At 48.3% G+C, this 16,234-nt stretch overlaps 1 protein-coding gene across 5 annotated transcripts in view; it reads left to right on the top strand.

Annotated features, from left to right (window-relative positions):
• Sfxn5 (sideroflexin 5) overlaps positions 1-16,234 on the top strand; it is a 116,962-nt gene that overhangs the window by 53,298 nt on the left and 47,430 nt on the right. For 4 of the 5 annotated variants that reach the window (XM_060383639.1, XM_060383637.1, XM_021634575.2 and 1 more), the window contains exons 7-9: positions 7,330-7,383; positions 8,017-8,073; positions 9,007-9,072. The exons of the other annotated variant lie outside the window; for it this stretch is intronic. In XM_060383639.1, the coding sequence (XP_060239622.1) occupies positions 7,330-7,383; positions 8,017-8,073; positions 9,007-9,072 (177 nt within the window). The remainder of the gene's footprint in view (positions 1-7,329; positions 7,384-8,016; positions 8,074-9,006; positions 9,073-16,234) is intronic. 5 annotated transcript variants of the gene reach the window in all.

Raw genomic sequence — 16,234 nt, 5'->3', positions numbered from 1 at the left:
AACTCAGTCTCTGGGGGATGCTTCTCTGGGCCCTACACTCGTGGGCCCATACCCGCACTATACACATAAATACGAAGGCAAATAAACCTTTTTTAAAAAAGAACTTGTCAGCCAGGTGGTGATGGTGCACACCTTTAATCCCAGCAAGTGGGAAGCAGAGGCTGGTAGATCTCTGAGTTCAAGGCCAGCCTGCTCGACAGAGTGAGTTCTAGGACAGCCAAGGATACACAGAGAAACCCTGTCTTGAAAAACAAAAACAAGAAGCCCCCAATACCCCTCCCCCAAAGTGTCTGTCTACAGAAGTTAGGACACTGAAAGAGATGGAATAAGGGTGTGAGTTTTCTTTTGAACCATTTTCCAGGTGGGAGCTACTGACCCAGTCCATATTCTGTCTCTATAGCAGCATAAATTGTCTCTCTTCAGCCCCAGAGTCCAGGTGGGTGAGGTGCTCAGCGGATGCTTGGAGATGTTAATGCAGAGAAGGCATGTTCGTCACAGTACCAGCAGCAACGTAGCTCTGCACGTGGTGTCCCTAGACCAGTTAGTGAAGGCTGCAGTGGTGCCATGGCGCAGACCCCCACGCTTGGCGCACATTCTTCGGCACTCTTAGTTAGCTGGGGTCAGCCCCTGGAGGAGGCTCTGATCCATGCTGTGTCTATGGTCTGCTCCTCTCAGCCTCCAGAGGCTTGCACATGCATGTGCATGCACACCAGCACACATGTGAACACATACATACTCACACGAAGAATTACGTTTTAGGATGAGGCTCAGTTGTGAGGTGCAGGCTGTGGGGATCAAAGGAAGGGGGTGCAGGAAAGACTGAGAGAGGAACTGGAGGAGGGGTGACACCAGCACCTGACATCCGGGAGCATGTGCCAGACACCACGCCATTCTGTCTGTGCCTTTCTTCCTCTCCTGGCTCTCCTGAGAGATGCCCGGGCAGTTCTTTACTTAACAGGTGTGACCTGGGTCAGTCTTGGCCCCAGCATCTGATTACCACAGGTCCACGGCAGTACACATGATATGGGGAGAGGACAGCTGCCGGAGGGCTGGAGCTGCAGAGGGGACTCCAGCCACTGCATGAACTATAAATTCAAAGATGGGAGGTGTGATTTGGCCAAGGTCCTGCAGTGCGGGAGGGTGGGGGTGGGAAGAAAGTCTGGCTGCTGGCTCTGGTTCCCTCTACTTCCACTTTCCCTGGTCCCCCTGCATTCCTGGCGCTCTCCACCATGTGTGGCCATGCCTGCCGCTCTTCCCTCTTGGAAGAGGTGTGATCCACTGGCATCAGCCGGGTGGACTGGCTCCCTCTTTCCATCTCTTCCTTCCCTTCCCCTGCCATGTTCTGGAAAGGGCAGCAGGAGAGAATGTGGGCAGGTTGCACCAGAGATATACATCTGAGAGCTGAAGGGAACATTTATTTTTAATGTAGACTGAAAAAGAAAAGGAAGTTATAAAACGCCTGCTCTTGCTCCTGGGACCATACAGATGGTGCCGTGCTTTGCCTAATAGGGAATGAGGCTGGCATCATGTGCTCTGTGCCCCGCCTAGCCACAGGAACCCAGAGCGCAGGGTCCCAGAGCACCTGCCTCAGACCTCAGGTGGCTCTTTGGTATCCGTGGTCTCCTCTCCTTACCTCTCCAGATTGTCTTTTGCCAATTTCTGAGACATTCTCCTCAGTCAGGCCAGTGGTTCTGTCATCCCTGCTGCCTCAGCTGCCTGGCTTCTGTCACACACACACACACACACACACACACACACACACACACACACACACAGACATGCATGCAAATGCTCTCAGGCACACATGCCTACCTCAGCAGAAGTCAATCGCATTTTGCCAATAGTCAAGCCTGGCCTTCCCAAAGTCCTGTTTGAACCTTAGAGGCCACTAGCCTTGCTTACTCCTGTGTGTGTGTTCATCATTGACCTGTTCAACTATTTTCATGCCTTGTCTGCTCTTTGTGTTTTGTGGTTAGGAAGCGTTTTGATTAATCTCTCTTTGCTGTGACAGAAATGCCTGGTGCACACAGTGTAAGTAAAGAAGGGTTTGTTTTTGGTTCCTAGTTTGAGGACACTGTCTCTCATGGTGAGAAGTCGTGGCTTTAGGCATTGAGGCAGTCACATTACAACCACTTCTCAGGAAGCAGAGATGAATGCACCTGCTAGCGCTCTGCTTTTTTATTCAGTTGGGACTCCAGCCCACGGAATAGAGCTGCCTACATTCAGTGTTAAATGTTTATGGACTCCATCATGAAACACCTTGAGATGTGTGCCATCCTAAATTCAGTCGATCAAGTTGACAGTGGTTAACCATCACTGGGACCATCTAAGCCCCTCACTCCCCACCCCTGCTGTTGCTAAAAACCTCGGAGCACACTGTATATGCTATTTCCCACCAACAAGCTATAGTGGTGACTGAACCCCCTCTTCCTTTATGCTCACTGAGACAAGCTGGAGGAGTTCCTTAAATCAGAACCAGAATGCCAAGCTGGAGATTGAGAGACCCGACTCTTGAATTTGCTATAAAGGCTTGGGTCGTTCCCCTGCCAGTCTCAAAGCCTCAGCAAAATACGGAAGGTGGTCTCTGTTTTATAGGGTCCTTGTTATAATAAGGGCTATGATGATACATCCTGGGCAAGATCAGCCAACAAGATGAGATCTCTTTAAGAAAAGCATGGAGAAGTTTCAGCGGTTCAAGGCACTGGCGTGGGCACCAGGTTTATGTGTGACAGGCAGCAAGGGCTGTCCAACATAGTCAAACACTTGCTGGCAGAGTCGTGTGCAATGCAACTGTGTTTGACATAGTCTAGGTACAAGTTTATTTAGGGCTCTGGGTGGCTCTAGAAAAGATTAGATATCATTTTTAGTGGATAAAATAGGATAAAATGAGTAAAGTTAAAAATGATACGATTAAAGAGAAAAGATGATGAGGCTGGGAATAGGCACAGAACATGAGCAGTATGAGTCTGTAGCCATGAGTGGACAGAAGAAGCTGGCTTCTTTTTATTTTAATTAATTTGTCGTTTTGTGTGTGTGTATACACGGGTGTGTGCACAAGCATAACACCAAGTGTGTGTGGAGGTCTGAGGACAACTTTGAGGAGTCAGTGTGGCTTCTGGGGATGGAAGTCATGTTGTCAGGCTTGCATGGCCAACGCTTTACCCACTGAGCCATCTTGTTGACCCTAGCATAGGCTTCTTAATGGTCCAACACAGGACAATGGCTCAGGGTCTGCAAGAGAGATGCAAACCAGTTGCTTAGACGTGCAACATCTGACTCAGAAACCACAAAGTATCTCCGAGGTAGTTCAATGAAGGGACCCCACAATTCAAAGTACAGTGACCATCCTGGACAGCAGGTGCCTGGTGAATCCCAGGTGATGATGTCTGAGGACATTCTTGGTGGCTTATGAACCATCCAGGAAGTTGGGATGTGGTGGTGGTGGTGGTGGGGACATATTGCATAGTCTGCAATATGATACTGTCTAAACCACAGGGGTGGGGGCACCTGAACACTCGTCAATGGACAGTATAAATTATCCCAGTTTTAAGAGACAGACATTAATGTGTGTGCAAATATGTGCCCCCCATCCCTCTATCACTCTAGGTCTAGGTTCAGTTTCTCTTTGCACTGACCAGAGGTCATAAAAGGAAAAATGCCTGGGTCCCTTGGGAGACACTTCATAAAGGATGGGTTAGCTCTTCAGACTAACCCAAGAATAGACTTTTAAACTCAGCCAGGGGGAGGGGTAGATGGTTAAATCTGCAAATCTGCTATACTAGCATGAGGACCAGAGTTCAAATCCCCAGAACCCATGGAAAAAACTTGTAACCCTAGCGTGGTAGAGGAATGGTGTGGACATAGGTGGATCCCTGAAGCTTTACTGGCTAGCCAGAGCTTCAGTTTCAGTGAGAGCCTGTCTCAAAGCATGAAGGTGGTGGGGCTAGAAAGGGATGGCTCAGCGGTTAAGCACACTGGTTGCATTTGCAAAGAACTTGTGTTAGGTTCCCAGCATGTGGCAGCTCACAACCATCTGTAACTCCAGTCCCAGGAGAGCCCTTTCCTGGCATCTGTAGGCACTGTGTGCACGTGATGAACAAACATACCTATAGGCAAAACACCTTACATGTACGTTAAAAATAAATAATAAATACAGATGGAGGGTATTTCTGGCCTCCACATGCATGTACCTATGTGCACATGTACCTCATATACACCCGACACAACACACACTGGGTTGGGGTGCGTGTGTGTGGAACTGAGCTAGGCCCTTCAAGGTCAGTCCTTTTCCTTATAGGATAGAAAGGTCAAACTCCAGAAACAAATCATGAACCTCAGACCACAAGGCTAGAGCTGCAGCTAAGGCAGAAGGTCTCCTGACAAGATTTCAGTTCATTGTCCTAAGTAGCCACTGCACAAAAGAATCAAGTAGAGATTCCATCCTGGAAGAAAAATCCTTTGCATAGCTCCCTTTGGAGCTGTGGAATGGATTTACATTATATAATTTTATTCAAACTGATATGGGCCAATAAATATAAATGTGTGTGTGTTCGCTGTTTTAAAACATTTTAATGTTTAAAACATGATTTACTAATGCTGCTAAGGATGTCTAGAATTTGATTTACTGCATAGTATTGAATGTTTATACTTGTTCCTTGCAGATATTCTTGCCAAAGAGCCATTTTATCTACAGGAATAATAAATAAGTCAATATGTGGATGGCTGTGCACAGTTTCCCCATATGCAGCCGTACTTGGTAGATGTTGCTCTGCACACAAACACTCCAAAGGTAAACTCAAGAGGCTCAGACAAGTCCTTGCTGCCCAAGGTACAGCCAGAGTCAAGAGCAGTCAGCCATGGTGGTGCGTGTCCGTAAGCCAGGAATGTGCGTGTTAGAGGCAGGAGAATCAGGAGTTCAAGACGATCCTCAGCTACACTGGAAGTTCCTAGCCAGCCTGAGCTAAATTACACTCCGTCTCAGGAAAACAGCAAAAGGGCCAGGGAGGCGCTCAGTGGGTAAAGCATATGCCGTGCAAGCCTGGTCACCTGTGTTTAGATTCTTGAGTCTGGATCCACAAAACCCGTGTAAAAAGCTGGAGACAGCTGTGTGCATCTATAATATAACCATTTCCACAGTGTGATGGGAAGTGGAGGTGGGAGAAGCAATTGAACCTCATGGGCTAGTTAGCCAGAAGTATGCACTGCAGGGACAGAGACAAAAGAGACCTCACCTCACAATAAGATGAAAACGAGAATTGACTCCTAAAAGTTGTCCCTGACCATCAAATGCATGAGCCTTGGTGTCTGTGTATGTACACAGACAGATGGACAGACAGATGGACAGACAGACAGACAGACAGACAGACACACACACACAGTCAGGGCTGGAGAACTGAGTATTTGCTCATCATGCACAAACCCCGGTTCAATCCTTAGCACCCAAACATGGTTCTATTTCCTCCAATCCCAGCACTTGAGAGGTAGAGGCAGAACAGGAAGTTCAAGATCATCCTCATGTACACAGCAAGTACAAGGCCATCCTAGGACACATAGACTGTTTTAAAAGGATGTGTGTGTGTGTGTGTGTGTGTTTGTGTGTGTTAAGAAATGTCTTAATGCAGAGGTACTCAGCCCATGTATGGGACATGAGCCCTTGTGGGGTTGAGTGACTTTTACCTAAGACCATGGGAAAAACACAGATAGTTACATTATGATTCATAACAGTAGCAAAATTGTAGTTATGAAGTAGCAACAAAAATGATTTTATGATTGTGTATCACCACAGAATGAGGAACTGTATTAAGGGGTCTTAGTGTTAGGAAGGTTGAGAACTGCTGACTTAATGGTTAACAGCACTTGGTCCTCTGCCAGAGGTCCTGAGTTCAGTTCCCAGCACCCACATCAAGTGAATGAAACCACTCATAACTCCAGCTCCAGGGGATCCAGTGCCTGCTTCCAGCCTCCATGCACAGAGGTATACACAAAGACAGAAATACATACACATAAATAAATGATAAAATGTTTTTAAAAGGCAGCCAGCAAGTCTATATTCCAGGTGTTATTTGGATTTGAGGCATAAATCAAAATTAGTATATTTGTTTATACATTCATTCACTCAGTGTTTTAGCTTCTTATTACTGTAACAGAATACAATGTAAGAGAGAAAAAGGTTTAATTTGGCTCATGGTTTCAGAGGCTTCATTCCTGGTCACTTGGTTCTGTTGCTTCTAGGCCTGTGATGAGGCAGAACACTGTGGCTAGGGGCACATCCATGGTTGAGCAAAGCAGCTTACCTCATGATGACAGGAGGCAGCCAGCGTGTATGAGGGGAAATGCCTAGAAACAGGACATGCCTTCAGAGGTACTAGCCCAGTGACCTACTTTCCTTCAGGCTGTCCCCACTAATTACCTGGGGGTGAGCTTCCTAGTGCCCTCATGGACTCAGCCTTTAGAACATGACCCCTGGGGGACAGTCTAACTCCCATGGAAACTACTGTTTATTAAACTCCTGTGTCCCAGTCATTTGATTGACAACCGTAGTTGTCCAGTTTCTTGATGAAGGCTTAGTGATGACACATTTCCCAAAACTCTATGTATGGATGATCTCTTGAAGGTCTTTGAGATTATTTAATTCTCACAAAAATCCTATAGGAAAAGGGTTCAGTCTACTTGAGGAGAAGGGGGAAGGTTCCTTTTGTCTGCTCACTTGTTTTTATTGTTCCCTCCAATTATGGAGATAAATAAAATTCATTGTTAAGAAAAAGGCTGAAGCCATAAGACTATAAGAAGGTAATCTAGAATGACTTTCATAGAAATCCACAACTAATCCTGCTAACTACAGATGCTTCATGCATGGGAGTATATGTGTGTGTGTGTGTTGGGTAGACAACTATATTTTTTCTTTTATAATGTAACTCTATACTTTATTTGTTTTTATTATGCCCAGTCTTACTGGGTGTCACTGTGCACATACATAACAGGCCACACCACTGTGCCTCCACTTCTAGTTCCCTGTAATCCATCTTTCGCTTTGAAGACTCATAGTCTGGTGATACATACCTGTAATCCCAGCTCTCAAGAGGCTGGGGCAGCAAGTTTGCTATGACTTCAAATCCAGCCTGGGCTACATAGTACAATGCAGGTCAGCATGGATGTAGTGAGACTCTGTCTCAACAGAACAGAACAGAACAGAACAGAACAGAACAGAACAGAACAGAACAGAACAGAACAGAACAGAACAAAACAAAACAAAACAAAACAAAACAAAACAAAACAAGAGCATTGGGCATCTATGTTGCCTTCTTCAATCTACTCCTCTCCCTTTCCTAGGTAGTGGGTCTTCTCTTGCCCAACCAGACACTGGCATCCACTGTCTTCTGGCAGGTAAGAGTCTGTGCAGAGGGCTCCTGAAGACACAGGTACATGCACACGCATGAGTGTGCACACACACAATGTTGGTGTGGACCTTCCTCCCCCCATTGTCTCCTGCTTCATTCAGGTCCCTAGGTCAAGGGCTCCTACTCCCCTGTACCACCAAGACCTTGTTTCTGCTGAAAAGGCCCCCAACACCTCAGTGTGATGCCAGCTGTTTTGTGTCACTTAACCTTCAGATGGAGGTGATGAAGGGGCCTGGTACCGTCACCTGGAAAATGATGGCATGTTAGTGGTAACTCATTCTGATATCAGCTTTACCTAAATCTGGTCATGCTAACCAGCAAGGAACACCTGCTGGTTCTAACAGAGCCTCTGGCAGGAAAAGAGGGGTCAGATAAAGGAGGCTGTGTAGGAGGTAAATTCTACTAGGTTCCAGGTTCTTCTGGGACAGTCCGTACATTCAGATCTTGAGTCCAAGTGGACCAGCATCTTGAGCACTGTGTCCCCAAAAGTCACCTCAGTGTCCTCATCTCTGGATACATATAGAGACAGTTTCCCATGACTTCTGGCAGGGGTGCAGGTGGGGTCTTCCACGGAGGTGACCATACCTTCTTTCCTCACTTCTCTCCCTGTTGCCTTCAGTGGCTGAACCAGAGCCATAACGCCTGTGTCAACTATGCAAACCGCAATGCTACCAAGGTGAGTGCTACCACCCTCTGCTCATGGAAGGTTCAGGTGGGAGTGACCTGGTCATTTTCTCTAACATGACACACCACCACCATTGGTACCAAGCACTGCCCTCTCTGGGTGCTTGCTTATGCTACTATTCCCAGAGGCAAGCAGTGCTCAACTTGTTTGGCATGGGTCAGCAGGGGCCTCTGGGAAGGCAAAAGGTGGATAAAATAAAGGAGGCTTGTAGGAGCGAATTCTGGCTTCTGGGTTCTTCTAGAGAAGCTAGTGCACTCAGATATTGGATCCTGAGGACTGAACTTTCCTAGGCTGAACTCACTTAGGAGCCAGCTCAGTGTCCTCAGCTCCTAGGTTGCTGGTCACACAAGCTGATATCTGACAAGGCCTCCTTTCTTTCTGGTCTGTTCTTGCATACAGAGGAATCTAGGTTCCTCTCTGAGGGGTTGTTAATATCTTCTATCAGTGGCAAAGAGAGCAGAGTTAGAAGCTGGCCTTTGCAGTAGGAACTTGAGGAGCTGGAGACTCTAAGGACAACCCTTCATTTAACCCTGCATACCCAGTCTCTCCTGCAGGTCTCACCTGTATGGCTCCTGTCAGCTGCTGAGGCAATGCTATCCCACACAGACAGCGTGCCAGGCTGAAACACCTGGTCACACCACAGCCTTCCTAAATGGGACCCTGAGCAGCCTGGCTGTAAAGGGCCTGTGTGGGCCTCGTCATTTCCCACCTCCAGGCAGCAGTGTCTGCCCAGATCTTTCTCGAACAGAGTAGAAGTAAAGGGGCTCAGTTATATCTGCCCTTGTCTTGTATAATTTGCTTTGAAGGTTGTTATGGGGGGAGGGGGCTGCCCCTTTGGCTTCATAAGGGAGTGCTTCTTGCTGGCCACGGCAGAACACTGCAGCTTTGGACACCATTGTGTCTGCCTTTCTGCCTGTCTTGCAGCCTTCACCTGCATCCAAGTTCATCCAGGGCTACCTGGGAGCTGTCATCAGTGCCGTCTCCATTGCTGTGAGTAACTCCTACCCTACCCCACTGGGCTGCTGCCAGGATGGGCCAGGATGTGGGGAATGGGGTCTGCAAGGGGATGACCAGCCGCTTTTCTAGGCAGAGAGGAAGCTCTGATAGGAAGAACAGAAGTTGGCACTCCAGGGCATTGGGGAGGATGGAGGCATGAAATTCAGGGCAGGGAGGGCAGCCATCCATCCAGCACTCTCTTTACAGCAGCTTTGTTATTTGTCTTCCCAGTGTAGTCTTTTCTGTGGAGCAACCTCTGATTCAGAAGCTATGGCTGCTACACTCCCACTTTACTGCTTCTACACTTCCTGGACCCAGACTCATGAATTTCTTCTCCCTAACTGACCTAGGGGTCCTTAGACAGTGATGTTTCATGAGTAAAGGCTGTGTGTGTGTGTGTGTGTGTGTGTGTGTGTGTGTGTGTTTCTTGCTCTTTACTTGGCACTTAGAGAGGGCTGTTGGCTTCCAGTGGAAGTGGTATGGAGTGGATACCGCTACCTCTGTGTGATCTCTTTGGGCTTGGTTGGAGGGTCACTTGTCCAGCCTCTCCAGAAGGCTTATAAAGTTCTTCAAGTCAGCCTCATGTTGAGCCTTTGCAGTCCTGTGCGAATAAAGCTGGAATTTGTTACAGGAATTTACAAATTGCCTGAGTGAGAGTGGGGTTGATGGTTCCCAGGTCAGGGCAGCAAGCAGGCAACAAAGACTGGCATGGGCCACAGGCAGAGTGAAGAGTCAAGCTTCTGAGGCCTTGTCTAACCTTGTTTCTACTCCTGCCCTTTTCTGGCACTTTCTGGATCTCCGATGGAGTGGCTTCCTATAACCAACTCCACACAGTAAAGTGCCTTTCACAACTGTCATCTGTCACTAATAACGTAACAAATTCATCAATTGTTAAGAAAAGGAAGAGTACAAAACAGGGATAGGAATGCACCTCAGCGGGTAGAGTGTTTGCCTATCATGCACAAAGCCCTGGCTTCCATTGCCCAGCACCACATGAAACAGGTTGTGGTGGTTCATATCTGTACCCAGCACTTATGCGGTTGAGGCAGGAGGATCGGAAGCTCAAAGTCATCTCCACGTATATAATGGGTTTGAGGACAGCTTGGGCTACACGAGACCCAGTCTTAACATAAAAGATGGCTGGACAGTCAAAAGCACTGGCTGTTCTTCCAGAGGACCTGGCTTTAGCTCCCAGCGCCATGTGGTGGCTCACAGTTATCTATAACTCTAGTCCTAGTGGATCTGATGTCCTCTTCTGGCCTCTGCAGGTGCTGCACACACATGGTACACATATATGTAGACAACACACACAGACACATCATGTGATTGTAAAAAAATTAAAAAGAAAAAATGCAAATCAACACAATGAAAGAATTTACATATACTAATCTTTTGATAGCACCCCTTTCCTCATCTCTTCTGTCATTAAACGTAATTGTACACACTGTGTGATAAACCATTCATCCTACACAGCCATTGCTATTGCTGTTCTTCTAAAGTAGAGCTTTGGGGCTGTCCTCAAATGGCCTCTTTCATTTTACTCCCACACAGACCAAGTCATCTCCAAATAGCTGTTAAGTGGGGCATCCCTTCTTGTGCCTGGGATCTCGTTCTTTCCCTGAGTCCTATGCCTTGCTGCCAGATAGAAGCTATGTGCAGCCAGAGCTGTGTAGATGGCTCACTGTGGAGAAACTGCCAAACTGCACAGTGGACTTGCAGCCCTGCAGGGAACTTGCAGGGCTGAGAGTCAGATAAAGTGGGGTTTCCTGACTGCTGGGATGAGGCCAGGGCTTCTGAGAGGCCAGAGCGCTCACTCACCACCCTCTTGCAAGAGGAGGTCCGAGCCTCCCTGGCTCAGTTGCTTCACCAGCCTTTCCCTTCCTGGAGATGCTCTGGTGAAGCAGGACCTGGGAGGAGGGGCCAATACAGTGAAGAGGTCATTGCCCTGGTATCTTCCCCTTGGGTCTGGGGCTCAGGAATTCTACTTATGGAAACTCTGGCCTCTCTAAGTTCCAGCCCTTAGGATTCTACTGGTGTGTGTGTTGGGGTGGGGGAGGGGAGAGTCCCATTTATTCGATCCCAACACTTTCCAGGCCTGTACCTCACTCATTACTTGGTGGAGAAATACAGAATGAGGCAGAGACTTGGGACCTGGGGCTTCACCCCAGGCTGTGCTTGCACAGTTGGGGACACCCTCTGCTTCCTCTTCTTTGCTTGCTCCCAGATCTCCCCCACCCCTACCCCAGAGGATATTTTCCTTAAGACCCAGAGACTTCTTGTTCTTCCCACACTCAGTCACACCTTGTCCTCGCACTGTCCCCAGTTGGATCACAAGTTAGCTAGGGACAGGCATCTGTCTCATACCCCACACAGGGAACCATGGAGCCCTGTGCCATAAATACCTATTAATTAGGCTGCTGATTGATTGCTGGCCTTGAGAGGCCCCTCCTCTCCTCTCCAGGAGCCTGAGCCTCAGCAGTGGCATGTCCCTCTGCCTGACGACTTCACACAGCGAGGGGCTCACTCGGGCAGATGGAGTGGAGTTCCTGACTTGGAAAATCGGCAGCTTGCTTTCTTTTCTTTTGTGTGTATAAATCACAAAACTGCCAAAGGCAGAGGCTTGGTTTTATTTCCCTCCCCCTTGTTCTCTGGAACCCCAGGCCCTGCGGCCTCATTAACTGATTTCGGCTTCAATTAGAGACAAATCCCCTCCCAGGGTGAGCCTGTTAGGAGCAGATGACCTGCAAACAAGTGTCAGGGCCCCAGTGGTTGGGCCAGTTCTGGCATTAATTAAAACGAGTCCCTACAAGCAGGTGGCTGGATGGGGCCTGATGGGCTGAGAGCAGGTCCCAGGGACTATGCTGAGCTGAGATACAGCCTCCTCTGTGGGGTCTGAGAGCCCTGTCTCTCTCAGGAGAACCCTTGACCTTGGCCAGCAGGACCTCCTCACCAATCAGCCATCCCCCTCAAATGAAGCCTCATGCTGGGTGCAGGATTGTTGGGGTGAGAAGCCTCTCCGTCCCTTCCCCCAATTAGATTTGGCAATTTCTGGGCTCTTGCTCTAGAATAAAAAAGAAATCCCATCTTAAGTTATTTTTGAAAACCTAACAGTTTGCCGTCTTTTAACAAAGGAAACCTCTCTCCCGTCTTCTTTGTGGTTTTATTCTGGAGTTGGTGTAGAAACTTTGGGGCTGGCCATCACTATCTCTGTGAAGGGAGAGAGCAAGCAAGCACTTGACTCCTGCTGCAAGGTCTGTGATGGGCTGGACACTTTGCAGGAGCCTGGGCTGCAGCCTGGCATGAATTTCAAGATGCTGTGTGTGTGTGTGTGTGTGTGTGTGTGTGTGTGTGTGGCACTGGGGCAGTGAGAACCATGGTAATACTGACCCTGAGGTAACTAACTCAGTCACAGGGTGAGATAGAGAAAGGGACAGATAGAGAAAGACAACAGAAGACAGGACTGCATGCCCCAGAGAGAGAGAGTGCCGCAGAAGCACAGGCATATAGAAAGATGGAGACATGTCTGTCACCATAGATAATGGTGACAATAGAGTGATAGCAGTGGTCATTAGGGTTTGTGAACACCATACCAGGAACCCCACACTGGGCATTGCAGGGTCTTAGGTAGAAATAGGAGGTGGGAGATGCAACCCACAGATCACTGGTTCCTGGGTGGGGATAGATCTGGGGCTGGTGAGGAAGGCTCAGGTCTGGCATTATGTGTGACTGATCAGGGGCAGGAGCCTGATGACAAGAGATACTTTCATGTCCTGTCCCTGAATCCTTCACTTTAGCTAAGCCTCTGCTGCAGTGGGCTTTCCTTCAGGAACAATACAGACCTCCTTTCTGCTAGTGTCCTTCTTATGTTGGATGCAGCATTTATCTGCAGGAAGAGGCCCAGGTTGCCTTCTGGTTGGTACAGCAAAGGCATAGCCAGGCCCTTCTGCTTTTCTCAGGGTTTCCAGGGTAGCTGACACAGTGGTACCCATGAATCCTGGTCCATGCTATTGTCATGCCACTTTCCCTTCAAGTGACTTTTGGTTTGGAGGGGTCATAGCATAGACCCAGCAGCCAAATCTGAAGTGTTCCAGAAGCCTGCAGATGGTGGTGACAGTGGCTAGTCAGACCTGAGTAAGCAGCCCTGTGTCTGTTCTTGGGAGAACAAGGGTCTGATATAATTGGTTTCTGCACAGCCAGCAAACTGGTCCCGGTTGAACACAGTTCAGGCATTAGGCATGACCACTGTTCCTAGCAGATAATCCCCTCCACCTCAGCTGGAGCCGACAGGAGCAATGGCCGTTGACTAACTATTTCATTCACCTTTGTCTTTGCCCCTGAGCGCATTGCCAAGCAACAGGCTGGCACCATGAAGGGTCACCAGTTAGTCCACTTGGTAGCCAGGTTTAGTTTACAAAGATGTGCCCTCTGGTGGGCATTCCTGGTACTTCAGTGATTTCCTGACCCACCCTTTGCCTTCCAGGACCCACACAAACCCAGGACCATTTGGGCACATTATTGTCCAGTCACGAAGTCTTAGGTCATTCCTGTCAGCATGCTCCCTCCTCCATTGTTCTTCAGGACCACTTAGACCCCACTGGCAGGTGCAGCAGGGTTCGCAGAACCCTCAGATAACCCAGTGTTACATGACTCGGTGTCTTGCACAGGCACCCTCCTTCCCCAGCTACCTCCTACTCACCCACAAGGTTTTGTCCCTGGTGCTTTGAAGTTTTGGGCCTCCTTCCCCAGTTGAGTGTGAAATGAACATCTCAGGTAGCCCACAAACCTGGGCAAGCTGTGTGCAAAGGCAGATGCAGTGGTTTGCAAGGCTTTTCCCCCTTCATGCCTCAGGCTCATTCACTTTGATTTAGTCTAGAAGCATCAGTAAGTCCACACTCATTTTACCAGTGGGTGGTTAGGAGAGGCAAGCCCTGTGCCCTGGTACTCAGTGTCTGTTGGCAGAGATGGTTTCCTATTCAAGTCCGCAGATATAAAATATTGCTGTGTTTTTTCAGTTATCAGATGCATGTATTATTTTAATTCAGAGATGTGTGAAAAGACAAAGACATATGTAGTTGCAGACTGAAGAAATCTCTGGGCTGGGGGATAGCTGAACTGGTAAAAAATGCTTGCCATGCAAGCTTGAAGGCTTGAGCTTGATTTAATAACACACATTAAAAGCCAAGTGTGAGGCTGGAGAGGTGGCTCATTGGTTAGGAGCACCTGCTGCTCTTGTAGAAGACTGGAGTTTGATTCCCACCTTGGGCAGTTTACAACTTCTTGTAACTGTAATTCCAGGAAATCTCATGCCGTCTTCAGGCTTCTACAGGCACTCACAGGGAAGTGTGCCTGCTTGTGCACCCTTGAGCATGTGCACACACACGCATGTGTGCGCACATGCATGGGTGTATGCATTCCCCCACCCCCCACATAAACTTCCAGTTCTAAACTTTTCCAGAAACTGTTAGGGAAGCACCTTGAGCTGAGAGATCTGACACTGAGGTTGAAAGGAAGGCCTAACAGGAGCAGTGCTCAGAGGCCCTGGGATGGGGGTGGGGAGAACTGGTTCATGGGAGGAGCCTGCAAGTCAGTACAGAGTGAGGTCATTTAAGGCTCTGTGGCTCCTTGGATGTGATGAGAACCCGAGAAGGCTGTGAACTGGGTTGGTGTCCATTTTCTTTCTTTTTTTTTAATTTTAGCGTGTGTTGGAGGGTGGAGTCAGTCAGCTTTCAGGAGTCAGTTTTCTTCTAACACGTGGGCCTTGGGGATTGAACGTGTCATGTGGTCAGGCTTAGCGGCAAGTGCCTTGACCACTAAGTTTTCTCTCTGGTCTGAATACTCACTTTCAGAAGACCCCTTCTACGGCTTCTCTGAAAAGCCAGTGGGGGGAATGGAGGAGGAAGCTGCTTAGGAGAAGGGCGGGGAATGCTAACAGAGCTGAGTGGGAGAAGAGGCAGAAGAGCTACAGTCAAGCTGCCTGGGGAGGGCTGAGTGGCTTCCCTGTGGGCTTGAGAAGCATTTGTCAGGAAGGTTCAGGAACTCTTCGGGAGCTTTCCAGCTGGTGGCAGGTAAGGGCGCCTGGGGGAGTGGGAGGCAGTTAGGCAGCTTTTGCTGCAGTGGAATGGATGCTGCCAATGTGCCTGGCTGAGGTCTGCTGCAGCAGGGGAGTCACCCAGGGGCTTCATGCCCAGCTAGGGTAAGGACACAGCCATGGAAGATGTGAGATGGCTGCTGGCATCAGCCTCCCCGTGTCTCTTCGAAGGCCTTGCAAGAACCAAGGCTACTGTTGGCCGTGCCGCTAATGATGGTAGAGGTTTTCTGTCATGGGGTTCCCACCTGACCTGCCGTTTCTGTGTGCAGCATGTAGATGAGAAGAAAGCTTTAGGGGCTGGAGAGGTGCCTCAGCAGATAAGAAAACTTACTGCTTTGACAGGGGACTCAAGTTCCGCTCCTATCATCCAAGTTGGGTTCCTCACAACTGCCTCTAACTCCATCTCCCGAGCATTCGATGCCCCCTTCCACTCTCCACAGTCATCTGAACTCACACGTACAGGCCCACACACAGGCACACACATATGCAGTTTAAAAAAGAATTCACCAGGCATGGTAGCACATACCTTTAATCCCAGCACTCTAGAGGAAGAGACAGACAGATCTTTGTGAATTTGATTCCAGTCTGGTCTACTTAGTGAATTCTACGCCAGCCAGTGCTACATAGTGAGATCATGTCTAAAAACATAAATGAATAAATAAAAATAAAGTGAAATTTTAAAATTTTAATGCAATTCTCTTTTCTTAAAGGTGGAGTGGTCCCTTTGACTAGGGTGTAGCTCGAAGGTAGAATACTTGCCTAACATGCTTGAAGATCAAACGTTTAATCCCAGCATTGACTAAACCGGGCGTGGTGGCACACACTTGTAACCCTAGCCCTTAGCAGGTAGAGGCTAGAGGATCAGGAGTTCAAAGTCATCGTAGCTGATTTGAGGCCATCTTGGACTACATGAAAGCATGCCTTGAAACAACAAAAACAATAAGGTATAAAAAAATAATAAAATAAAACAAAAACATAGCAGGCCCCACCTCTCTGGAGTGAAATTTAGCAAGAAACACTTATCTATCTGAAAGTAGGCCAGCATATCCAAGCCTGGATTGGGAGCTG

Source organism: Meriones unguiculatus, chromosome 5 (assembly GCF_030254825.1).
Source record: "Meriones unguiculatus strain TT.TT164.6M chromosome 5, Bangor_MerUng_6.1, whole genome shotgun sequence".
Taxonomy (NCBI): domain Eukaryota; kingdom Metazoa; phylum Chordata; class Mammalia; order Rodentia; family Muridae; genus Meriones; species Meriones unguiculatus.
The sequence above is the reverse complement of the archived record's forward strand: the minus strand, read 5'-3'. Positions and strand labels throughout refer to the sequence as shown.